Source organism: Cynoglossus semilaevis, chromosome 10, assembly GCF_000523025.1.
Source record: "Cynoglossus semilaevis isolate Cse_v1.0 chromosome 10, Cse_v1.0, whole genome shotgun sequence".
NCBI lineage: Eukaryota > Metazoa > Chordata > Actinopteri > Pleuronectiformes > Cynoglossidae > Cynoglossus > Cynoglossus semilaevis.
This window is the reverse complement of record NC_024316.1, coordinates 17,061,337-17,086,624: the sequence shown is the minus strand read 5'-3', so window position 1 is coordinate 17,086,624 and position 25,288 is coordinate 17,061,337. Positions and strand designations below refer to the sequence as shown.

Below are 25,288 nucleotides of genomic sequence, written 5' to 3'. Positions count from 1 at the left end.
GTGAAAAAAAAAAGATATAAAATATATATATATATATATATATATATATACTATATATATATATGCAAAATGCATATGTTTCAGTGCCTCATTTAGTATTATTAAAAAAAATGACGATTTTGGTAAAATCAGTGGTTTCCAAAGTGAGGGGCGGGTCACCATTGGGGGCACGGTTTTAGTACTGGGGGGTCACAGCAGATCAAATTAAAATCATTTTTTATATTTTCTAATTGTGGGAATAATTCCTTGATGTTTAATTTAATTTCCTTTTACAGAATAACAGTTCATATGTTTTTAGGAATGAGAGTTTTTTTTGTGGAATCTGCTGTGCATGTGTCAACTAAACCACCGTGTTAATTGTTAATCTGCACTGCTGCTGCACGTGTGTCTTCCTGTGTACAGCAGGTTAATTGTGTGGCGTCTGAAGGCTACGTGCCGCCTCGTGCCTCGTCGTTAAACCCCTGCATTGCAGCACTGTCAGTGGGATTTCAGCCGACACAGCCCTTTTTTTTTTTCCTCCAGCCCTCCATATTCACAAAAGACGGATTAAATTTGGGCCAGATCCCTTCTGCACGCAGAGTCCCTGCGCTCGCACAGGCACGTCTCCCAGACTCTGCCAAGCACTGAGCGACTAACACACCCCCCCCACTGTCCCCCCACCATTAATTCTCTTGATGGTTCACTTTACTTTAGCCACACTCTCTCCACAGCCTCTACCTGTTCTCACTGTAATGACAGTCATAGAAAGTCACATGACACGACATGGAGTCTCAGAGGTTCTTGAGACTTGTCCTTGTCTTCGTGTCTCTGAATCTGGATCAAAAGTGGATTTGGAGATGAAGAGATAAAGAGAGTGTATTTTGTTGGTGAGAACACAGATGTGGTTTGGGAGAGACCACGTGACGTGAGGACGGCAGCAGGGCGTGTTTAGCAGAGTACGCAGAAGAGATTTATTTACATTTTCTTATCTCAAATTACTGCACACACACACACACACGCACAATAGTACCTTAGAACAGCGTGCATATTGACTAATTTGACACTTCAGTCCACATTAAAGAAGTAATAAAAATAAATTCCTACATTCATCATCTTCTTTTTCTTTTAAGGTTTCTCCAGTCTGACAGAAATTTCCATAACATACAGTTGAAAAGTCATAAATAAATTAGTCTTTTAAGCCAGAATAAAAAAGTAATTCAGGTTTTATTGTCAGACTGCAGACCAGTGTTTCCGAAACTTTTTTTTCTGTGGACCCATATTTTAAAAGTCACAAACCTTCCTAAACTCCAAACCTTCGCGACCCAAGTCAATAGAAAATATTCCTAAACTCCTAGGAAAGCTGATGCGAGACGACCCCCCCAAAGAAAACTCTTGTGACCCACCTAAGGGTTGCGACCCAGTCTTTGGGAAACAATTCTGTAGACGACCAACCTACTAACTTTGTTTATTTTGTAGCTAGCAGACTTTGGAGCCCACTACTGCCTCCTACTGGGTTCATTCTGTGCTGGTTGACTATTTCTGTTCAACATCGTGACTTGACCTAAACGCTAACGGTTTAATTTTCTCATGACATCATCATAACTGTTCACCCCCTCCTCCTCCTCCGCCATCTCAGCGTTGGAGGGTTATGTCACCCTCTCCGTCTCCATACTCACCACTCCAGTGCCTTCATTACGATGGCGGGCGACTTCAGCTGAGTCACCATGGCTACAACGTCTCAACAATCTCCCCCCGAAGATCAATAAAGTTTTTTCTTGGTTGTGAATCTGATAAACGCTGCAGCGAATCCTGAAGGAACGGATTCTCTTTTGAACGGTTTCTGCAGTTTCCCCGTGTTCCTACTGTGGACCTGGGAGATCAGCCTTAGCCTTAGCTGATTGATTAGCGTTGGGCTAATGATGATGATCGGTGTTCTTCCTAAGAGAGCCTGTTCATTAACACAGGCCTCAGATCAGCGATCACCTGAAGTAACACCTCCAACCCGACCGCAGGAGATCTGACTCCTGGACGCCCAGGGTGGTACGACTCCGCCGCGTCTTTGACTTTTAATGGAAATCTAAGGTTCGAGTCTTCATTAAATTGTCCTTTTTTTTTTTCTCTTTGTCATGGTTTGGTCCTTCGGGGGCGTAAATAGGTGTGGGAAAGATCCAATTATGCTCACGGTGCACGAGGTAATTTCCTTTCATTGCAACGTGATGGTTTCTGAGAATCTTCACATCGGTTCCTGCTGCGGCTGTTCATGAGCCAATGTATAATCTTTCCAGATTTTTCTTAAAGAAGAGTTTGACCTTGTGTTTGTCCCGATGAGGGTGAATTTAATTGCGCTGCGTAATTGTACTATAACATCAGAGATCTGGTGAGGACGGAGATTCCTGGGCCGTCGGCTTTGATTGAGTGTGTTTGTTTGGAGTCTTCGTCGTTTGACCTCAGCGTACCTGAAACAAAGACAGCGCCACATATATTTTCGGAATGCTGCAGTGCAGTAGCCCCCCCCCTTCCAACCCCCCACTCCCACTATCTGTCACTGTGACCCCTCAGCCAGCTGCAAACAACTCCCTTTGGCACTTTGTCACACATTCTGCAAGAAAGGAGTCCGTTCTACTTTTTCATCTGCCGTCGTTTCGTTCAAAATTCTTTTGTTGTTGGAGTGTGTGAAAAATTAAAGTCGATAAAATATCAGATCATTTTTTTAAAATTTATTGTAAACTTAAAGATACCAGCACTGCAGTGGTTTGAAGGTGTGACTCTCAGTCTTTGCTGTGAAAGAAAAGTCACAGTTTTGGTAGAATTTATTTTTCAGCTCTGGCCTGTTTGAAAATCCTCGGTGCTTGAAAATTCAGTGTAAAATTTACACTGACTTGATTCACAGGAAAGAAATCTGTTTCCTGTGAGAGCAGACAAATTCAGACTTCTTTTTTTTTTTTTTTTTAACTGTGCTGCACAAATTAAAGTCAGTTATCTTCCCCTGTCGATGTCGTTTGTGATACAATTACTATGAAGCAATTAAATGCAGTGAGTCATGAAATTGATTGTTTTCCTGAAATAGGAGGAGGAATTTCTTTCTTTCTTTTTTTTAGAATGTTCTCAAAAGTCCAGAGAAGAACATGGAGAGAACAGAATTAACAGAAGTTTTTGTTTTTTTTCTCTGATCAGAAAAATCATTCTTGGGGATTTTTTTTTGCTACACAGACATGACCTACATCTGGATGTAGTGTGTTAAAGAAGGGAAATATATTTGTTTGATCTCTGGCTTCAGTCCTCACAAATGTGAAGTTCAGTGCATAAATATATATATTTAAATGAAAGAATATTTTCATTGTCAGTCCAGTGTTGGACACTTTTTGCTGGTGACACCTGAAGAAATACTACATTACTGCAGTACTACACATCATACCAATACCTGTATGGGTATAACATCTACAACAGAACGATCTTCTGTCAGTCGGGGCTGACGTCACATCTGTGGATAGTGTCACTCATTTATTATCTAGGTCGTAATAGTTTTAAGAAATGTTAGCATTCTTGACATTCCTCTTTAGTTACATTTTGTCTCGAATAACAAAAACAAAATGATGAAAAATAAGTGTATTTTTCTCAAAACCTTTAGAGGGACATTAATGCACCAAGGAACCACGTTATTTATCACAAACGTAGCCTAACGACTCCTCTTCATCAGTTCTAACAAATATGGAAGTCAGTTGCACAGCGTACTGTGATGTGAAGCTTCAAAGGAAGTCTTTATTCTGCTGATTATTTCATCCTAAAGATTCCTCCATCGTCACTTCATGTTGCTCACCTCTAATTGGTCCAGACCTTCCCTGTGGTTTAGCCAATAGAATTCCCTCAGGATGTTGGGATCTTTTCTTAATGGCTGACGATGCCCTAACTTTGAAAGTTAACTTTCTGTTGTTGATTCATGGCTGTTTCTCTTGAACAGACCCATTATGGTGGGCAGTGGCTAATGACAAGGATTCATTAATTCAATAAGTGTTGAGCCATCGCATGCAATGGATATATGCCAGGGGTAATTAATTTGTCCCGTGGCTTTCTAGTTACAAACTTTGGCTCCGGGCATTTGTCAACTTGTTTATTTATTAAGGGACAGAGAAATATCAATATTCTTCCTGAGGCTTCTAATAGTTGTGGCCAGAAAGATGTGAAGAAGATGAAGAAGAAGAAGAAGAAGAAGAACAATGTCCTTGTACAATAGTACCACGAAAGTACAAGACTTATGTAGTTTGTAAAAAAGAGATGACAATCACACAAGATCAAATATATATATTTATATATGTATGTATATATGTATACACACATATATTTACATATATACATCACATAAATGTGTATATACAATATATGTATCATATATGTGTAAACCATGTTAACCATAATATATATGTATATATGTGTATATATATATATAAAACTATACAACACATATATTTCTCGTCACCAATATACAGTATACAATATATAAAACATGCAGTGTATATAAAGTATATGTGCAACTATACATCATACACTAAACTATTCAGTATAAATTAAACAATATATATATATAATATATACAATATAAAAATAATATATAATAGATATATATATATATATTTCACAGTATTGCTGTATATGCTGAACTCTCGGAGCACCTCATTGGCTGCCGTGCTGAACTGTATCCTTAATGAATCCCATGTACAGTTGGTATGAAATCATGACAGTTCTTAATGCAACGCTGCCTAGGGGCAGAGGACGGTCTTGCACTCACAGCTGTCAGATTTCCACTGATTATCTCTCTCTCTCTCTCTCTCTCTCTTTTCACAATATTATTGGACTTTTTTACTATTTACTATCTTTCACTCTCAGCGAACTTCTCCAGACTGATTTTGCCTTGATAACGACTGTGGAAATGTTTTCAGCATCAGTTTATCCTTTTGTATTTAATGGAAACACTTATTGTTTGAAGTCATTTACCCCCAAAGGAGCGACGATACTGAAACAGTTGTTCTTCTGAAGAGTGACTGAAGCCTCTCTGACCCCTGATGATGATGATGTTTTTTCTTCTTCTAGAGTTTCTGACTGACAATCTTCTCACTGTGACGGCCCCCAGACGCTCTCCAAGATTCAACATTCCTTGGCTGTAAGTACCAGAATCCAGTTCCCCTGGCCTGGTAGTGTGAGGGCTGTGAGGCAGAGCGAAGGGTGTGGGGGAGGACAGGGAGACTGTCCACTTCATCACACATGTCCACCATCATTGCTGTGCTCCTTTTAAAACGGAGACAGATCACTGCACAGCGTTCCATCCCTCCGTCCTCGGCCGCTCTGCTCTCACAAACATCATCTTTTCCTCTTCTCTCCAAACCCGACGCGCTAAAAACAAAAACACCGCCCAGATGCCAGACTGTTGTCTGCGGATGGACGCGTCCTGAGGTGTCGTGGTTGCCATTAACTAATTGTAGAACCTGAAATTGACCCAAAAAAAGAATTATAATAATCAGAAAAAAACATATATTTTTATTATTGAAATTCTTCAACAAAAACGTCGAACATAAGGTCAGGTTGAATAAAAACCACACAGTTCTACAGTATGTGCACAAATATAATTGATTGTGTAATCAAATGTTCCGGGCTCCACTAGATGTCAGCATGAAACATTTTGGCCTGGGTTTTCCCCTGCTCCCCCATCTGTTCTTCGAAAAGCCTTGCATTTGCCAGGGAGGAGAGAGAAGGGAGGGAGGGAGAGAGAGAGGGAGTGAGGGAGGGAGGGAGAGAGATGACTGACTGCAGTGTGTAGTGAGGGAGGGAAGGCGTGGTGAGGACGAAAACGCAGCCCACCGTGAGCAAGCATGAGTTACAGAACATGAGATTGGCTCCTCCAGCGCTCGACTCCAGCCCTTCACTGATTAATCAGTGTCATTTACATGAGTGGTGGAAGCTAGTGGGGGGGGGTGTGAGGTGGGGAGGCGAAGAGCGGGGGGGTACAGAAAGGTAATAAACCCCAGTGGACAACAGCCACGCCTGGGAGGACAGTCAGTGGCTGCCTGTGTGTTCACTCCGTCACTGCAGCCATCTGCGTCAGTGCTTCTGCTATTAAAATTGATCAGCTCCTACCTGACCAATCAACATTCACGCCCCCAGAAATAAGACTGAACAATTAGCTGCTGAAATATGCAGCTCTATTAGCAGCCGTGTCCTTTAAAAATTTATTTTTTACTAAATATGATTTCATATTTTAAATATTTTATTTTATTTCCTAGAATGAATTCAGCTGTAAGTTTATGAGCCTTGTTTTAAAGGAGGAGAAGATGAAAACGACGTGTTTCCGTTACAGCTGCATGATTGTTTTTTTTAATTTTTTTTATAGAAACTGTATCTGTATCTTGTTACAACATGATAGCTACTCGTAAACGCGCGAGTCGTTCTCGTGGGAAGTCGGACTACAGTGTAATTCTGGCAGTAAACGCCACCATCTGCTTTGATAAAAACCGACCGGTATCGCCGCAAACAGAACGAAAACGAACGACCGCACTGTTGACGGTTGTTTGGATCTGTGATGGAAGACATAAAACCACAGCACGCTCGCGGCCACTGATTGTATTTCATGGCTGCTATCACATGCATGGCTACATGGCTAGCTAAATAACTTAGCTCCTGTTTGTGGTGCTGCTCACGTTCCGGGGTTACTCACTGTATTTAATCGGTCGCTGCCTAGATGACAGGTACAAACAACGAGCAGACACAGAACCACTGAATACATTTGATGTTGAAATAACTCGGTGAAATCTGCTACTCAACGCTAGAGTCAACGATTCTGCAGTTTCAAACATGCTCTACTGTGGCGCCACAGGAACAACCTGATAACAGGAAGTAGCATAGAGGTCAAGAAAGACCATGAGGTCACGGGATGAGGACTTTAACTGCACGTCACCTCAGGAACAGGAATATATAATTATTATTATTATTAATAATACTAAAAATCCTTACTAATGTATTATTATTACTAGTTAGATATTATTATTACTAGATAACCCTTACTAATGTATTATTATTATTAGTTAGATATTATTATTACTAGATAATTCTTATTATTATTATCTTAGTCAAATTAATACACAATTTATTATGATAAAATTCATAGCAATTATTTTAATAGTAATGATTTTTTACAAAAAAATAAATATTTAAGTGTCTTTTTTATGACCATTTACACCAATGTTTTTCAACCTTGGGGTCGCGTCCCCACGTGGGATCGCCTGAAAAATGGGGTCACCAGGAGTTTCTAGTAATTGATAAAATATCTTTCAACTAATTATTATTATTTTTTAAAACTATGATGAATTATAAACAGCACACAATCACACAAAAAAATGTCTCTGGGCTCGCCAGAAATTTGTGATGACAAATGAGTCACACGCACAGAGAAAAGGGTTGGGAACCAGTGGTTTAAACCAACTGTTATTGCATAATTATTGTAGTTTTTGTGAAATAAACGAACGTTTCTGCCATTTTTGTAGAAAACACGTACTTTAATCTCTCCTCGCTGTCGTCAGCCTCCGTCTCTGTCAGTGACAGAACTGCTTTAAAACATGGATGAGTCTCCACAGAACATTGGCCTCATGAAATATGTATCCAAAGTCTCTCTCTGCAGACGCAGCCAGTTGGCTTCAAAGTTGGTTCTGTTACTTTTTGGTTAATGAGTTCACAGAGATGGAATCCGTCAATAGGTCATCGGTACCAAACCAGAGAAGGGACATCGGTGCTGCTTCTCATATCTTTGAGGACAGATGCAGGTTACGCTCCACATGACCAGAGCCAGGATCCAATGAATCTTGGTCGGATCAATATCCCGTTAGCTTTAAAACTGTAAATCAGTCGTGCAGTGGTTTCAGGGCAGCGAAAGAAAGAGAGAAACATCTCACCGTGTGGTGGTACAGACAGGAAGGACAGGGTTGACTGGCTGTGGCTGAGGCAGCCACCAAAAAAAAAGAGCAAAATGTCACTGTGATACGGTTACGGAGATCATTCAGTGCCACGAACAGGAAAAGTGGGTTTTGATCCACATTGAAATGCAGAGAAGTCGCTGCTTTTCTTACTTTCATACGGCAAAGACACAGGCCTCGACAGGAAGTAAAGAAATCTCAATGATTGCGTGTTTAATGATCCCCGAAAAGATTTTTCCACTCAGCTATCTCACTGTTCGCGCCGTCTGTGCTGAGGTCGTGTCTTCGCAGCGACATCTTTGCTCATTATTGTAGCAGCAGTGACTGGTTGGGAAACAGCAGATGAACATTTGTCAGAGGTGACGGTTTGAAGGTGACATTTTCTAGTTTTTCCTGTTTCATATTTTTTACAATTTTATAATTGGCTGAATCGAATTGGATTGTTTTATTTGAGTGGCATTTTTTCATTCTTTGAACCTAATGAGTGAACAGTGAACAATAACCTAATAATTAGGGATGTCCGATAATATCGGCCGATGTTAGCTTAATCATGTAATATCTGTAAGAATCGTTATCGTTTTTTCCTCCGATAATGAAAACCCGATAACGCAATGCCTGTACCCTAAAAATAGTTTTGGGGATCAACCGCTGTATGTGAAAGTGAAAGCCACTAGATGGCAGCATTGCAGCTCATTTAATTGTATAAAGATAAATAAATACTACCAGGCCTATATCGGTATTGGTTGATATCGAAATTAGAAATTAAGTGTTCCGACCTTATGGGCCTATTGGATATCGGCAAAAAGTTAATATCGGACAGCATACTAATAATGCATTTTTATTTTTTTGGCAGTGGAAAGTAACTAGTATCTGAGGACCCTGGTCATTTCCTTGCTGTAAGGCAAAAGCGCTGACCACTTTTCCACTGCATGAAAATATAATATGTTTCTGCAAATGTTAAGGGATTTTCTAATCTTCCTTTCCCTTTAAAAATACCTCGAATACTGCGTATGAACTTTAAAAATACCTCGAATACTGCGTATTCACAGTAACACATCTTTAGAAGCAGGTATCAACAATAAAGGCGAAATAATTTTATTTTTTTATACTGCTGTCAACCAGATGCAGGTGTTAGCCTAGCACCTTCGGTACTTGAACCAGACGTACATTGCTCTACTTGTAACAGCTGGATTGCCTCCACCTCCAGATAATGATCGATCACTTCTAATTCACCAGCAGCATCCATACATGACCACACGATGAGGAATGGTCTGAGAGCAGACAGGAACAAATTAAATTCCCGGCTCTTCAATTGTATGTTTTGAAACTACACGAAGCCCCCCCCCCCTCACTCTCTCTCTCTCTCTCTATCTATCCATCTTTCCCTCCCTCTCTCGCTCTTCCCTCTCACACTCTATCTCTTTACTGATTGAGATTGTATTGATTTCCCTGCGCGCTCATTGCAGGCCGCGGAGGAGAGTGATTCACTTAGGGGACAATGATAATTCTTGGTGACACAGTAATACCCCATAGGGCTCCAAACTGTCTGGTCCAGGGTTGGTGTTAAACGAAGGCATGCGTCATCTGATGCCATTGAAGGTGCAGATTTACGCCGTGAAAATGAGAAAGTCGAGTGCACTGGTTAATAATTTGATTTGTAATTAGTCCAAACCTGATTATTTACATCATGGCGCCTCACGTCCAGCCCTGGGAGTTAGGATTTAAGGTTGTATTTTACAGAAAGAAGGAGAAGGAGAGAGAAAAACAAACCCAACCATCGCTTCCACTTCTATTTATTTGCCACATGTTCGCGCTGTCATTTTCCCCAAAGATAAAATCTACTGATGTCAGTGGGAGTGGTGCAAGAACAAGGACATAATTCAGATAAATGGATGGAGATGCCAGGAGAGAAGGAGCCTCAGCATCAGCCTCAGCATCAGCATCAGCCTCAGCAGCAGCAGCAGCATCAGCATCAGCATCAGCAGCAGCCTCAGCATCAGCATCAGCCTCAGCAGCAGCAGCAGCATCAGCATCAGCATCAGCATCAGCCTCAGCAGCAGCAGCAGCATCAGCATCAGCATCAGCAGCAGCCTCAGCATCAGCATCAGCCTCAGCAGCAGCAGCAGCATCAGCATCAGCATCAGCAGCAGCCTCAGCATCAGCATCAGCATCAGCAGCAGCCTCAGCATCAGCATCAGCCTCAGCAGCAGCAGCAGCATCAGCATCAGCATCAGCCTCAGCAGCCTCAGCAGCCTCAGCATCAGCCTCAGCCTCAGCATCCTCAGCATCAGCAGCCTCCTCCTGCTGCAGTCAGCTCACAGCAGACAACATGCTTCTTCCTCTTCCCTCCGTCCCAGCCTCTGGAGCTCTCATCCGATGTTGTCTTTCTTTTTTTTTTTTTTTTGTTACTTATTTACTGCTCATGCACTCTGCCGCCTCGTGATCGCAGTAACACGAGGAGGTGGAGGAGGAGGAGGAGGTGGAGGTGGAGGTGGAGGCGGGTGCAGGTCTGGTGCTGCAGACCACTGTTTGGACCACCTTGACGTGTCGGACCGGGGTTAGAGATTGCTGCATGCAGCACCTTGTGAGCAGCATCACAAATCAGGGGGGGGGGGGGGATGGATGGATGGATGGATGGATGGAGGGGAAAGTGATGGAAGGGAGAAGAGAAAGATGGGGAGGGGTATCCTTTGAGCGGAACAGACAAAAATAGTGGAGGGGAGGAGGGGACTGAGGAGGGGGGGGGCAAAAAAGAGGCGGGGGTAGTGACAGAGGGAATGAGTGAGCATGTGTGTGTGTGTGTGTGTAGGTGTGTGTGTGTAGTGCTGCAGTGGAGAGAGCGCAGAGAGGACTGCAGCCGTCGGTGCTAACAGGAGACGAAAGACTGAATGTTGTCGGTGACTTTTGTCCTCACTTCCTCCTCTGTGAATGTTCCGGTCTGTCGTGGACAGAAGGACTGATACTGACGGCAGTGCTGGTAAGGCTGCATTTGAACTTTTTGTGTTTGTTTGTTATCTATGGCCACACAGATGACTCTTCCTGTGGCTCAGTGTGCTGTACTTATACCGAGCGTCACTTTACGTCGCACATGGTTTTTCCTGTGGTGTCCGTGTGTTCAGGTGTTGAACCTCGTCCTCCTGCACTTTGGCTGCAGCCCGTGATGGTGTTGTGTGAAGTTTGTGGGCAGGAGTGGCTCAGAGCCACAGCATCTGGATTATTCTCATTGATCATGCCTCATTTAGCATGCCTGCTGGGTGTAGAACATCTTTTTTTTTTTCTCCTGGAGTGTGTCCAGAAGGCTGTCTCGTTGACAGATGCTCCGCTTCCTCCTTTAGCTCTGTCAGCATCTCACGCAGCCTCCCTGAACACACAGAGACGGCCAGGTGGAGCCAAGTGGACGGGATGGAACCCAAAAATACAAACACCGAGAAAAGAAAAACACATCACATCACACTGTAGATCATTTATAAGGAATTCAGAAATCACAGTTCACTGTTTTTGCCGATCGATTCATAGAAACAGTGACAGTTTTGCTGAGGAGTAAAAAAGGGGGAGGAGGGAGGAAAGGGTGGGGGGGTTATGAAATGCTGCAGGTTGCTCTTTTTTCCTGCAATTCCTCACGGGACATGTAATGCAGACTCACTGAAATAACACCACTGAGGACACAGTGTGTACTCGTCTGTGTACTCGTCTGTGTACTCGTCTGTGTACTCGTCTGTGTACCTGTACTTCCTCCAGCTGACTGCTGCAGTTCAGGGGTTGAGTCCAGTCACCTGTACCTCAGTTTTCATGGATCATGGATGTCATTTTTAAATCCACCTCACACAGAACACACTGTTAGGGTTTTCCTCAGTGAAGGTTTGTTGATATTTCACTAGTTTTTTTTTTTATCATTTTGATTCCTAACATTGACCTGTTCAAACTCACTAAAAACTGGAGTGAAGAAAACAAGAGAACATTAATTTTTCATCACTGGAGGCTTGAAGTGTAAACTCAAGTATATAATGAGAGCATTAGAAAAACATCTTTGTCATTTACTCATGCGTGCGGACGAGTTGCTGACACCTGGTGAAATATAATCTTGGAGTCAAGTGAGGTGACGTGAGATTTTTTTTGCTGTTGTAATTGGCACGACTCGGAAAAACAAAGTCACGACCCAAAGTAAAAACCTACCGTTGTGACCTTTCAGGGTCCGTCCTCCACCGTCATGGCTCCAGGTTCATTTAACTTCAGACTGATGCGTCCATGATGAAGTCCAGACACATAACCTCCAGTTGACCTTCATTTATCCGTTGTCCAATTTCTGCGAAATATAGGAAACATTAGTTGTCATCACTTTGGCCCAGGCTGCAGACTGAAGTGGGCCGTATATGGTCCGTATCAGTAAACACTTTCTCCATATCTGATTTAGGGGCCACATATGAAAGTGGCCTGGGTCGGATGACGTGATCCGATGATTGTCAAAGTGACCTCTGTCACGTCGTATTTCAGGCTGACATCACAGTTCTGTACCGGAGCGGGGGTTGGGCTGCTGCAAAGACAGCATTCAGACAGCGTTAGCTCCTTCCTTAGCCATGAGGTGGCGACATGACAGCGGGCAGGAAGAGAGCGGTCTGAGGGTAAAACTGAGGCTCCATGGCGATGGCGACGTGATCACAGTGACTCACAATGATTGGCTTCTTAATTGATAAACATATGTTGACATGTATTTACTTCCGTAAACGCAGCAAACTGGTGTGACATCACGGCTTCTCTGAGAAGACACTGAATCAATGACTATAAACGGGTGTAAGATTTAAATCTCTTGACACGTGAACCAGGTGTTGACCTTTCTGCCGTTTTCATTAACCTCAGCCAACAGCCTGTACAGGAGAGGTCATGTGACCGTGCAGGCTTTTAGAAGTGTGGCGAGCAAACCAGGAGGGCTGATGATGTTAGTGGATCACAGTGAGTTGTGTAAATACAGCTGAGCACATAGTGGACGTAAACGCACGCTTCCTTCGATGGTACATGAAAATCCAGGAGGACGTCTGCTACTGAGCATGCTCCGAAGGTCTCCTTTTTGAAGCGCTCAGACAGCCTCATTAAGCCTCTTCCTCAGGCTGCCACTCCCTGTGGCTCACACGCCGAGAAATACTCGGTGAGTTTCTCATACATAACCAGAGAGGAGGCTTTGAAGTTCACCAGCCTCCACTCCTTCTCCTGCGGCTCCCTCCAATGAGAGCGGCCGGTGTTCCTGCTGCTGGAGAGTGTCAACGAAGAGGAGATGGAGAAGACGCCTCCTTTAATTGTCTGGCTGTGCAAAGTGTGCGTGTGTGTGTGCCCTCACGCGCACGGCCTGACCTTGTTTTTTTTCCTGTGTCGTCGTTAGGCAGAAAAATTTGCTCCCTGCTCGTAATGGAAGGTATTACACAAGCAGAAGTATGTTGAAAGTGACAGAGCGCTGGTGGATGTTCAGGATGAGTCAGCAGAGCTATCTTTGTGTTGGCTGCGCCGCTGTCAGCTTCAGGTGAGGCCTGAGCCGTCACGATCCTGGCGTTAATCCAAGTGATGGTGCGAGGCTGGCAGTCGACGGCAGAGAGCCTCGTTGGTAAACGCTCTGTAAGTGGTGCCCACGGCGTCCTGCGGTGCTGACGGGGCACTTTCTCCGCTCGCACATCTTTAGAGGGAGATAATGATGGCAATCATTGTTGGCGGATTTTCTGGCAGATTCGTCATTGCTCACTGTTTAAAATTTCCCTGGGTGAAGGATTATTGATGGGCACAGGCGTCAGACCGACAACAGGGGAAGAGAAGCGATTTTTTGCGGGGTTTCATCACGCGGTTGCATCATATTCCTGCAAACGTTCGTCTATCGCGGCTCAGTGAAAATTTGGATTTAGGCAAAAGCAGAACGTGATTATTTTACTAGAGAGTTAAACCTCTTGCACACAGGGATTTCAGGATTCTGAGAAAATCATTTTTATTCACAAATGTCATAAAACAAGTCGTGCAGACACAGGAATCACAAGCTCAGCTGCAAAGTGTCGCCTGTGTCATCAGGACAAATTGGCCTGCGTTGTTAGTGCGGTCTGTCCAAAGATGTCTTTCAGCAGTAACTCTGTCTCAGCTCTGTATAACCATTGTCCACCTTCACGTTCAGTCCAGGACAGACGTGTCCGTCGGTCTCCAGTTGTCCATCAGTTTCAGTCCAGGACAGACGTGTCCGTCGGCCTCCAGTTGTCAGTAACAGTGTTTGTATATTTTCACAATAAGCCTCGAACAAAACCACAAAGAATTGAACTTTTACTGCAAAAATCTCTACATCTGGTCACCCTACTCCCCTTACAGGCTAGCATGTCGTATGCTAGCATAAATATTAGGTAATTCAGTCTTCAGAGCAGGGGTCTAACTCATATGACCTGACATGAATGTTGAATTTCCAATATACGTATATATATATATATAAAAACATATTTTAGTAAAAGTAGTATCTGGTACAAATGCTTTTATTCCTTATTCTTAAACAAAAACTAAAGTATTTATATAATTAAAAAGGTCAAGGGCCTCAAGGGCAAAATGTATGTTTTGTTATCATCTTGTCACACGGCAGATGTGAACACACAGGCCGTGAATCAGGGAGTCCTTCGCGAGTGCTCCATCCAGATAGTAGCACTCGTGAAGTTCACTAATTATCACTTTCTTTCTTGCATAAACACAGAACACACTCCTACGTGGGTGTGTTCTTCCGACCTGTGTGTCTTCAGCCTTTGTATGAAACTGATAATTTAGTCTCCAGGTCTCTGAGAATGAATACACTGCAGCTCTGATAAAGACTGTAGAATCTGGAGGACGCATTTTAATTAGTGAACACTGGGAAGTTCTGAAAAAGACCGGCCGTGTTTTTCTCGCTAAGGCTACTGTATCTCTGAAGACATACAGAAGGGTATAATAATAGAAACGCTCATGCTTAAAGGCCACCAGAGGGCCATAATAACATAATATGACAGTGTATTTCTTGTGTGTTTAGAGACATCACGAGCAGGAGCACTTGTTATTGAATGAATGAAATGTAAATGTAGTTTAGATTCCGTCCCCCGGAGGCTCTGGCGCCCCCCATGGAGAGATGCGCCTCACACTGTAAAAACCTCTGTTACAGTTATATAACACTCATTGTGTTTCTTCCTGGTGTCACAGGTACAGACGGCTACTGAAAATGTTTTTATTGTGCTGGAACCAGTAGGATGTATTTTTGTATAATAATATATTTTTCTTGTTATGGACTTATCGACTTCAAAGCTACGGTAACCAGCAGCTGTTCTGACTGAATTATGGACAGTCGTGGGATTAGCCTTTATCTCTGTGGGATGCATTGGCTAAAAATTTCAAACTAATCCTTAAAAGCCACAACAACAAATGCATTCCTGTTTGGTTTATTTTTCGAACTCACTGTAAGCTCCACAAACCACAAACTCTTCAGTCTCCGCGGTCTCTGCAGGAGGCCTCTCCTTCTATTACTCTGCCTCTACGCGCTCTGACACACAGATTGGGTCACTACCTGTGTGACAGAATGATTAAAGGTCCTATCAGGGGACTAGAAAAAGGGGGCTCCGCTGAGGGGGAGAGAGAGAGAGAGTACGTATGGCAACCGGGCTGTAAATGATCCTTGAGCTGCTCACTTGGCATTCAAACCTCCCTGCGTCCCTGAACCCTTTTCAAGGGTCCCTCTTGATAATAGCTGAGTCACAATCAGCTGCAGGTGAGAATAAGCATTCTTTTATCTGCATGAGCAGGTTTGTAAATGAGCCTCTCCAGCCTGGCCTTTGGGTCAGAGCACAATGAGATTTGTGGGGGGGACGGGCCTTTCTCGAATTGTCTTCAGTGAGATGATGTGTAAGCCTCCCTTTTTTTGGCATCCTTATCTCAGTCGCTGGGCCACATGGTGGGAAGAGGGTTCACTGCTCTTGCCTTACAGCAGGGAGATCAACAATTTTCTGCTTCGAACCCTTTATGTATTCCAGAAGTGTTGGAGGGTTTTTCTTTGAATACTCCTGGTTTCCTTCCAGACATGCAGGATTAGGGGAATGTTTCACTTGAAATTGAGCTGAGCTGTGAATGTGAGTGTGAATGGGTTGTCTCTACACATCGCCCTCTGATGGACTAGTGAACCCTGCCCTACCATCACCTACTGCCTGCTGGGACTGTCTCGCAGATAATAAAAACAAACGGTTTCGATCATTTTGAAATCCATCTCCCACAATTCAACTGTTAAGACTATAATAGACTAGTTTGTCTTTTTTCTTTGCAGATGATGTCACTCTCTCTCTCTTGCCACTGTGAGTCTCTTTGTTACAACAGATAGAGTCTAATGATGCACTAGCCTGTATATGTGGGACTGCTCTGATCATACATCACGTGTAAATTTGCTTTGGATGATCAACACGTTAGCCTGAAGCCCGTATTCTGCAGCCCAGATTATTATCTGTGCCTCTGAAATGATGTGTGCTCAAGATTTACATCTTAAGGACACAAATGGGTAAAAATGAAGAGCTGCTGGAATTAGTTTCTCAGAGCTTTAAAGGTTCACTGACAATTTGCGCAGGTCCAGGACCGGAGACACGCAGAGCACGACCAGACAACGCAATGCAAATTGGCTGAAAATCAGTAAAAGAACACAGAGGAGAGTGAATAATGTAGCGCGGCGTTGTCGCTGCAACATTGTGCGATATTTGGAAACACACTCAGCGTGACATCGAAGGTAATTTATAAAGTTTCATCTGTGGAATTGCAGCATTAACCATGGTGGGATTTCTGTGAACTGGTACAACTGAATATAATCTCCGTCGGTTCAGCTCCGTCCAACCTTCACATTGTCTTGTCATTCGGTGCTAAATAAGCAGCGACGCAGCCATTAGTTTTCCCCCCTGTAATCCTATTAAGACTTGGCCAAAATATGCCGTTAAAACCGCGGGAGCCCCAACTCCATTTCAGCAGGGGGAATTACCATAGAGGGGCAATAGTTCAGGAGCAATGCACCACATTAAGTCTAATTGAAACAATTCCACCATCCCAGCTCATTTTCTGACTCCGGTGATGCTCCGTCTGATAACAAAAGACGACGTATCTTGTTCTCGAAATGTTCCTGCGTTCTCATCTAGAATCGTGTCCACACAGGTCAGGGGTCAGACGTGACTCAGAGGGAGCGGTGCTGTCGTTCTCCTCCGGTTTCTTCAAGTATGTTTGTATCATTGATTTAAGTTGTTTGTGATGCCTTTAAACAATTACGCCTTGAGGAACGATCTCCTCTCAGGGAACGTGAGTCATCTCTGAAACAGTTGAAGGAACTGGAGGAGACAATCTGTACGAGAAAAAAGACACAACAAATTAGAGCACATGAATGTAACTATGTGCATATGAACCGTGTGTCACGTCAGGATAATAACATCGTCTGCAACCGAATGATAAAAACAGAACGCTATACTACTTTATACCAGCTAGGGGGAGTAATTTAAAACTGTGTTGATAAAAAAAAATATTAATCTTAATACAAATGAATCACTTTGTATCACATATTTTTTTAACTTTCAACCCTTTCATCTGGTCTATTGTTAGCTTCTTCTGTAGCTAATGTTAGTTAGCTAAAAATGGCAGCTAGTTGTTCACCGCCTTTTTTAACCACTTCACAGATTAGTACCAAATAGCAGAATAATTAAATCCATTGTTTTGTAACCTGGTCCATTGCTGGCTAGCTTATTTTAGCTAGCTAATGTTAGCTCTAGCATAGCTAATGTGTTTTTCAGTGAGCATCTGTCAACTACATTCACAGTTGAGTGCAAATGTTCAGTAAAGATACAGCTATTCCATTTAACGTTTGGAGACTTCCTTGGTCTTGGTCTTTTTGGCTAGCTATTTTGGTAGCTAATGTTAGCGATGATGTCTCTGCTAGTAACATGGTAGCACTGTAGTGATAACAAAACTCTTACTTATTCGCCAGTATCTTCTTGTATCTTCTTCATGGCCTCAGGTGCACATAAGGTGAAATACTGCCACCTATTGGGTTGGAGTGTGCATTAGTGTTGTCAGATTTAAGGCACACGTTAAAAAAAATTGTATTAAATAGTTACATTTTATTGTTTATTTAGCGTTGGTAAATCCTTGTGCTTTTTCCGCCTTATTTTCTGTCTTTTTGACAAAATAATCAAATTCCGAATCTCTCTCTCCTACTTACTGGACAGAGCACATTGTTCTTTACTACAGCAATCGCATTAGTGCGACTTAAAGGAAATGATGCTGCACAGCTAGTTCAGCTGGAGGCCATCCAGCCCACCCACGCATAGCCAATAAAGTCACAGATGGTCGGAGCCTCAGCGGAGGCACACTGACTTCACCGGGGTCACTTTAACTGGATTGCTTTTTACCATTAAGGGGTGTGGACGTGCGGCGGCCCCTTCCACAACTGCCCGGTCGTTGCTGCTGTTTGTCATTGAATTCAGCAACCTTTTCACACTGCCCTAATATTCAATAGCTAATTTACTGCCCCGGCGCTCTTGACTCTTTGACCCTGAGGTGTGGTCACGTGATTCGACTGGTCACAGTTTTCTCCTCATTTACAGGAGCCATATTGATTTTTTGAAATCTAAATTATACACACAAACATAAGTGTAAGGACCAGACGGACTCTCCTGTCTTTAATTAGTTTGTGGTCAGGGCACTTGTTGTTGTGATGTAAGGAAACAGCTGCATGACTGCGGCTCACTCTCCTCAGGTTATTTTTTTTGTTAAGATCTGACCTGAGTGTTAATCAGCTCGTAATAAAAAAAATAAATAAATAAATAAAAAACACCCACTCCCCTTCATTGTTGACAGCCTCCCTGTGCATGCTGGGATTCCCCTCAAGTGGAAATGATGTCACAGTTTTCCATCAGTGACCCAGCAGACTCTTGATGTTAGATAAGCAGGCATGGATTCATTGTCCCCCGTTAACATGTGATGGTTATTACAATAATTAGAGCTTGACTGGTGTCGGGTAATTACGTAAGTACACACACTTGTACTTGGAGTGCAGTTAAGTGTTTTTTTGGTTTTTTTTCTAATGATTGTTAGGATGAATGAATTCACCATCATTAGAACAACATTGTGGTTAAGGGACTTGAACCCATGTCCCTCTTAAATGATCTAGGGTTTAAAGGCTGGGCCTAAAAAATATCAATAATTTCTTTCAGATTTTCAAAATAAAAGGCTGAACTCTGGGTTAGCTTCTTCAAAGTTATTGGATTTGCTGTAATATATTCTGTGATGACACCATAAAACGTTACAAACGCAGTATTACTTTTACTCAACTCACTTAGGCCAGTATTTCTCAAATAGTCAGGCAGGGCCCCCCGCGGGGGGGGGGGGGGGGGGGGGGGGCGTGAGGGGCTTCCAATGTGGTGTTAAAACATTTCTGTCCCCTGGGGGGGTGTGGAAGAAATTAAATTAGGAACCACTGACTTAGACCAATTTTTCATGTACAACCCACTGCTGTACTGACAGCAGTACAGACATACAGTATAAATTCCGGACACGTGGCATTTGCTAATAAGCAGTAGTGATTTTATTTGTCTATAGTTAAGGCTCAGAAGGTGTTGTGCTATTTATTTATTTTTCTCGGTACCACATTCGTCTCTGCACCAACCGTGGTGTTTGATTCCTCTCCAACTGGGAGCTGTGTGTGTGTTGATAAGGGTGGACTGTGCCCAGAGTCTGGAGGCTGCGTGCTGCAGATCAGAGCAGTTGTGTTGGGGGGAAATGAAATTAGGACGGCAAATGCATTAACGAGCTTAGACTCAGATTGGAAGAGGAAGTCCAGATCTGCTACCATCATCAGAGAACCGACTATTGTGCGAAATGAGAATGAGATAAGAGCCGTGCGTTTATCTGTGATTTATTCCAGGCCGGGTTTTCCTGAGCAGGACGGCAGACGTCGCAGTAATGAAAACACGCTGCTTCACACTTTAAACAGTTACACACGTGCACACCTGGAGGCTGCTGGGTGAACGTACACTGTTGGGTTAGCCAACGCGCAGGTTTCTGGGAGCAGATGAAAAGACTTGCTCAAGGGCACCAGTGGTAGGAAGGCGCAGGAGGTTCTTTGTAGTTTTGCGCTGTAAGTTCATAACCTTCTGAAAATTAGTTGTAGTTGTTACCAGCTGTGTTTGATTTTGGCTAAACACTGGACCATCTGAATTTCATGAAATCAGTACTAGTATTTATGCTGTATTTCCCATGTGTACAAGTACTAGTACGAGCACCGTTATCGGAGATACCGATCATGTTATCGGTATCTCTACATTCCTAGATTTTTAGCTTTTTCTTGACTCTTCAGCACAGCAGTGGACTCTATAAAGTGATTTATAATACTTTATAGAGATAATTTACTTTGCATATCATTATTATTCTAAATTTCCCAAAGGGATTTCTATCTATGCATCCAGCCATCTATCTAGCGGTAATGTTGCTGCTTCTTGTTTTTCCTGTCAGTCCTGACATCCACAAATATTTCCATGGCTAACTGTCAAAATAAATGTCCTAAAAGGTAATATTGATGCTAATTGAATTGGAGTTGTCTGCGTTAAGTGCTCAGAGCTTGTTGAAAAGCAGTAGTAATGTCAACGCTAATAAAATAGCGCTAAGTGTGTGTCCTCTCTGTCTCTGTCTCTCGCTCGTCGTCCTCAGAGTGGAGGAGATAAAATGCTTGGGCACATATCCATGAATGTTAATTTGATTGGTCTGTCTTGTCCCGACGTGAGGGACAAACAGGATGAAATGCCAATAAACCTCAAATGGATGTGGACACTTTACTCAACATTTGCTGAACAGCTACAGTGATCTGTGACACGGTGGAGACGAAGAGGCCTCCGATTGCTGCTGCTTCATCACGCATTTTATACAAATGTGTATTAGAGTGAAAACAATTCCAGGGCCGTGAGTCAAAACGTTTTGTTGTTAATGTTTTTTTCTTTTTTCTTTTCTCTACGTCAGTTCAAACGGGATGAAAATGGGAGATACTATTCATACGACCGGGCTAAAGTGATACATATATAATGAAAACATTAAATATATATTTCCTCATATAAACTGAACATACATTATATATTGGAATTCTGATTTAATACATGTACATTTGCAGCCGTCGGGATTTTCCTGTACCTTGGGTTCTAAAAATGTAAACGTCATCGAGGCTAAAATTCAAAAACGCTTTAAGCCTTTTCTACGCCATCTATTGGAGAAATGTGGGCATTGCAGGGAAAAGAAGTATAACCATAATAGAAATGAATAACATAATATGGACATGTTTGGTGGGCCGGATTAAAAAATCCAAACGGGCCACATCCGGCCCCCGGGCCGTAGTTTGCCCATGCCTGGGTTAGGGTTGGGGCGGGGGCTATTATAACTAACACTTATGTGACAGTAAGTACCAGGTGATCATTATGGCTCGTAACCACATTTTGGTAGATTATAAAACTAAAATAATTATTAAAAAAAAAAGCACTTCAAAAAAAGAAGGCAGACAAATATGTACCATAATCCTGTCAAAGTCAGTTTTCTGTTCCCTTCAACTCAGCTCAGCTTTTATTTGCGTCTGTATGCAGATAAAAAGAGACAATACCAACTCGGAGAATTGGCATTTAAAAAACAGGGAATTCCACTTTTTTTTTTTTTAACTAACCAAGCCTGAGTCTCCTATTGTTGTGCTTGTCATCCTTTTTGGCTTTCTCACACTTTCCCAATCACTCATCGCTCTGTTGGCAGGCTCCACTTGTTACACTGTGAATTCTGAGAACGATAAGAGCTGTGACTGAGCATTTGTTTTGGTCCGTGCAGCCACTCGCAGGAGAATGACTTGTAGTTGTTTGTTTTCTCTGCTCAAGTGCTGAAACACCAATCACAGACAGATGGCGTTGGCTCGGCGTCGTACAAATGTCCAGCTGAAAGCAAAGCAAACGTGATGAACTGATCATTGTTTCTTGTTGATGCCTTCGTCGATTCATTGTTTATTGACCTCGTCCACCTGTGAAAAATGTTAGAGACACAGTGTCGTCAGCTACCATCCCCGTCCCTGAGGGTGGAGGTCAAGAAGGTCACAGGTCCATTGTCATTTGTTCTTGCAGACAATTTTTAAGTTTATCTTCTTTACCTTTAGTGTTGCCCCTAACCTTGTAGTCCAGTGTTTGGGGAAGATAAAGTTCTACATTTAAAGGTCAGAGCAGGGTCGTCTTTCCATTCAGATCCAGGTCGATGATATCGCAAAACTGTATTTATTTCGCTTGTTTCAATCTCTGTGGTGATCTAATGTCTCTTCATCATGTGCATCTGAACAGTACAAGGCCCTGGTTAATACTTGCCAGTATCTGCCTACAACAAGTTTAATGTATTATGTGGTAACTAATGGAGCTGTAACCACATATTCACCAGACAGTATTTTCTGTGTGCAGCCTAAATGTTCAAGTCATTCAACATTCAACGCCCATCACTCCCATGACTGTCTATAGGTCCCTCACCGATCATTGAAATGATCGTTTCAGACATTATTTTTACTCTTTTGAATCTACCTTAAGGACATTATTTTTACTCTTTTGAATCTACAAAACTTGAAAAAGGTATTTTTCAAGTTTTTAATACTCATAAACATGTACTGTTGGTACTTCAAAACCAGGCACTGAAACAGTCACCTCTCAGACATGGACATTACTGACAGTGCACACTCCTGGTTTGAATCTTACCTCACTGGTCAGTCCTGGCTAGACCACACATCTGCATCATACCGCCTTGGCGTAGGGGTTCCTCAAGGCTCGGTGTTGGGGCCCCTCCTCTTTTCATCCGCTCACATGGCTTCTCTTATATATAAAACACATCTATAATGCATACATATACACTGTAGCAGTGAGTTAGCTTGAAGATAACAGTGTTGTATAATATCCCCCAGTAATGTGATGCTGTTTGTTAGAACAATGAGTCATGAGTCAGAACACGAGAACATTTTATTTTTACTTGACTGTTCTAAATGAACCTACGGGTATTTTTTTTTCTGAGGTTTTTCACGTTAAAAATAACATAAACATCTTTTATCTGCTTTATGCAAATGTCTGTTTTTTTCTGTTACCACCACAATCTGAACCAAGGACAAATATGCTCCATTTAAAGTAACGCTTGAGGATTTGTTATCAACGTTGCACCATGAGTCAGAACAGTTGCACTGTTTACTTGTTCTCTGTTCTCCTGGGTGGAAAAAACAAATCAAGTTGTATAATTTTCCACCTTTAAGGCCACTTCTTTAGGAGATAAATTATTAAAAATATTAATAATAGTCTGTGAAAATGTATTATTTTACTGCTGAAACATATTCATCAGACGACGTTCTCTTCTGCTTCCGCAGGGACCGCGTGTGCAGCCTAAATGACGAAGTTCAACTTGTTCCGGCATCAGACGACACCGATGGTCGCCGCAAAGCCCACAGGGGCCAGCGCGTTGACTGTGACTCCGGCCCCCGTGGCGTTGGTAGCGAATGAAAACACCAACTCCACCGAAGCCGTCAACAAGAACGATGCCTTCGACGAGATCAAGAACAAGTTCCTGAATGAAATCGACAAGATCCCACGTGAGTGTCAGCCGGAGAAACCGCAGCCTCCTCCCGTCAAATGACCGAGATTGATGTCTGTCCCGAGCAATGATTTTGGAATTAGATTTTCTCTTTTCGCTGCAGGCATCGGTAGCCCACTAATGTCTTTATTCAATATCGATCAGTGGCTGCCCTTCCTAATGGTAGAGAAATCTAATTTTCACCCAATCTAATTGCTAACCTAGCACCTCGCCTACTAAATATATTTGTACCTGGGACATGACAGGGGCTCGACTGAATGATCATCTGGTCAAATGTCAAGACTTTTGCGTGTTCCGTGCTCGTGTCAACGATCCATTGATCTGACTTTCCCCCCCTCCAGTGCCATCCTGGGCCATCATCGCCATCGCCGTGGTCGCCGCCGTGCTCATCCTAACGTGCTGCTTCTGCATCGTCAAGAAATGCTGCTGCAAGAAGAAGAAGAACAAGAAGGGCAAGAAGGGAAAGGGTGATATGGGAATGAAGAACCTGAAGGGTGGAGAGGTATGTGTTCTCCGCAGGTCACATGAGTCCGGTACATGGAGACACTGTGTGGGATTACGGTGTAATTTTTTGGAGACACTGTGTGGGATTACGGTGTAGTTGTTTTTATTTGTAATTTATTTTTAATCAGACCTGAAAGAGAATATGCATGATTTTATCAGGCAGTATTTTGGAGCAACATCATGTGATAATTTGGTAAATTTATCAGATTACGTACGAACACCGCAGACTGTTGTACATTGTGATGGCGTTGTAACCCAGTCAAGTCTATTCTCCACAGGTCTAAATTACATTCTTAATGATTTTTCTTTCTTCTGTTTTATTATTTATTGTATTTGTCATGAATGTAATTGTTGCTGTTTCACTTGTGCTTTGGGATGTGGTTGGAAAATGACAGAGTTCGTACAGTATGCTAGGGCATTAACTTTGGCGTGTTTTTTTCATCCGCATGTGTGCCAACTCACTCTCTACCTCTGATTGGCTTACGCCGATAATTTATCATCGACTTAGCAAATTGTCTGAGTAACTCTGTAAAATGGGCGTTAACGTTATTCAGTGCGGATGGAAAATTTACAAACACATCAAGCCGTTCATCGTTGAAGGAAAATCAGTCCCTAATTTGCATCAAACCAAAAAACATCAAAGTGAAAGTTCGATGGAATTCTACTTATTTAATGCTGGAGCGGCTACATGAGCACTTGATCTCGGCGAGTCCATCCTGGAGGATGAAACTGTCACAAAGCCAAGAGTAAAAAAGTGACTTGAGATCTAAACATCTCACTGGAAACTGATTAGAATAAAACTCCATTACTCCGTACTTTACTGTCAGATAAGTCGACGTGAAAAAAATCGGAAAAAGTCGTTAATGCCCTGTCGTATACAAACACCTACAGTACTTCCTGCCAAGGCCATGTCTTTAAAGATTAAACATAATTAGTCAAAACACCTCGACGTTGTTTTGACCTCTGATTGATGGATTGGCAAAATAGTTCTGTTAACTGACACGGTAATCCCGTCAGTGGGGAGGCCTCGCCGTCTGTCATTTTCCTCCCTCCCAACTGCTGACCGCATTTGCTGTGATTACCCCTCTTTGGTGTCTGCTGTGAGTTCAATCTCTTCCTTTGTCTCTGCTCTCCTCCTTCCTGCTTTGTGTCTTATGTGTGCTCCGTGTATCTTGACTGTGGTGGACTTCTCTGCCTACGGTAGGTCTGATGTCACGCGGCACCCCTCTCTG

The 25,288-nt window shown here is 42.7% G+C and overlaps 1 protein-coding gene across 1 annotated transcript in view; it reads left to right on the top strand.

Annotated features, from left to right (window-relative positions):
- The window catches only part of LOC103385330 (synaptotagmin-2-like), a 50,284-nt gene that overhangs the window by 18,538 nt on the left and 6,458 nt on the right, over window positions 1–25,288 (top strand). The window contains exons 3-5 of the mRNA XM_017035929.2: window positions 5,065–5,134; window positions 23,329–23,550; window positions 23,894–24,060. Coding sequence (XP_016891418.1) covers window positions 23,349–23,550; window positions 23,894–24,060 — 369 coding nt within the window. The 5' untranslated portion in view covers window positions 5,065–5,134; window positions 23,329–23,348. The remainder of the gene's footprint in view (window positions 1–5,064; window positions 5,135–23,328; window positions 23,551–23,893; window positions 24,061–25,288) is intronic.